Genomic DNA, 1,806 nt, shown 5'->3' with positions numbered 1-1,806 from the left:
GGGCTCTGTTTGATTACTCACATTGGCTGCTTAAGTAAAGAACAACATCCGCCGAAACACGAAAGTCCGTGTCATGAGCCACCTGCATGGTCCTCTATGTCTGTGACTACATTGGGGATGGTTGTTGACATAATGTATGTGAGCTCCACTCAGAGCAAAACAGAATGGGGCTATGTGTTCGCAAAATGTGGGAGGGGTGGGGAAACTGTGTTGTGTTGACAACTGGTTTGAAAGGCTTCAATTCTCTACTTTTAAGAGAATATTACCTTCTATAGCCGACGACCCAGGGCGGTTGTGGCTCACTTGGATTAACAATAGATGTGCTTTATAAACAAATTTCTTTACCTTAACACATTACACTTTCAGTAAATGTGCGGCTGACAAAGTGGTCACGTGACAGAAAGCTTCAGTCATTTGAAAAAGAGCAGATCTGGACAGCAAGGTTTTGTTCGTTCACCAGAAGGACCACGAACATTTTGGAGAACTCAACGAGGGCGGAAAGTCACGTGGTTTACTCCGTACTCTACTGGGTTTTGTACAATACGTGCATTTTGTACTCGAGACTTGAGTGCTACGGGCTTTCAACAGATGACAACTACACAGTGATCTCGCGTAACTTCGTGCAAATCTTGTTTGCAAATGTGTGTCTCTCGCCCAAGACATGGAGAACAAATCTTTTGCGGTGAAGTCTTTGCCGAATGACGACCAGAAAGACACACCCAATCAAACGTCGTCTTTCTTGAGAACTGTAAGAACCTCGTCAAATCAGGATACAAAAAATGTTCAATTGAAACTCAAGAAACTGCTGCATACTGTATCTGAAGGGAAAAAGAACAAAGCGTCATTGTCTACGACTTTGATCACCGACACGTCAGCCCCCAGCTCTGGGAAAGGTGATGAGAAGGAGCCGGTGTTGACGACTTCAAATTACCCTCCGGTTTGTTCTTCCCAAGCAGATGATAAGCAAACTGTTATCCTTCGGGCGTCTGATTATCTTGCAAGCGGCCATTTCGCCCGTGGAACGAAAAGGAATGTGGAGACAACGTTGTCTACATTGTCTAAGACTGTTATTAAAACGTTACCAGCCGTGAAGACTGGCACTCAAAACCAGAGGCTCAAAACCAGTCACGTGCCTACGATCTTATCCGTACCTTCTTCGCATCCAGCGACAATTATAAATACAGCTCCGAGTTTGGGCAATTCTGGTAGTTCAGCATTCGGTATTGTGACGTCACAGAGCAGAGATGGTGTTACAGCGAGAAGCAAACCGTCTCTCATTGCTCACATCCTTTCAGAAGACAACAGCGGTACGCCTGCCAGTGTCCAGGACAGTCTGTCACTGTCAGGGGCACACGACAACCTTCCCGGGATCGGGAAAGGGCCCCTGGCTCCGTTTCCCAAAGAGGAGAAAATGCCAGATCCATCAACACCTAGCGCAGGTCAAGATTATGTCGACGACAACTTTTTCTACGATTGTCTGTACGGCCCTTGCGGACTTGGGAGCGGGCCTGATTGGGTGAGTGACCGTGCACAAATATTGTAGCGAATCATTCGTGGGTGGCTTTTAAAAAATATCTAAAGGCAGGTTATGCTTATACTTGTTCTTTTGATTGACTGTTTTGAAAGAGTATGTGTTTGGTTCACACTAACAGCTATGACCCCTTTTATCTAATGAAGAGACACACGTATATCCAATTATGTTGCCTTCAAGACAGGAAGTGATGTAATAGGGAAAGAACACCATGATGCTCAAAGCGCCAGGTGTACACGCGTGTACGTGTGAACGAGTGTATGTATGTGTGTGGA

The 1,806-nt window shown here is 45.6% G+C and overlaps 1 protein-coding gene across 1 annotated transcript in view; it reads left to right on the top strand.

Moving 5' to 3' along the window:
* Nucleotides 1–297: 297 nt before the first annotated feature.
* LOC101851841 overlaps nucleotides 298–1,806 on the top strand; it is a 14,356-nt gene continuing 12,847 nt past the window's right edge. The window contains exon 1 of the mRNA XM_035970198.1: nucleotides 298–1,516. Within this exon, the coding sequence (XP_035826091.1) occupies nucleotides 662–1,516 (855 nt within the window). The 5' untranslated portion in view covers nucleotides 298–661. The remainder of the gene's footprint in view (nucleotides 1,517–1,806) is intronic.

Source organism: Aplysia californica, unplaced genomic scaffold (genome assembly GCF_000002075.1).
Source record: "Aplysia californica isolate F4 #8 unplaced genomic scaffold, AplCal3.0 scaffold00010, whole genome shotgun sequence".
In the NCBI taxonomy this organism is placed as follows: domain Eukaryota; kingdom Metazoa; phylum Mollusca; class Gastropoda; order Aplysiida; family Aplysiidae; genus Aplysia; species Aplysia californica.
The sequence above is the reverse complement of the archived record's forward strand: the minus strand, read 5'-3'. Positions and strand labels throughout refer to the sequence as shown.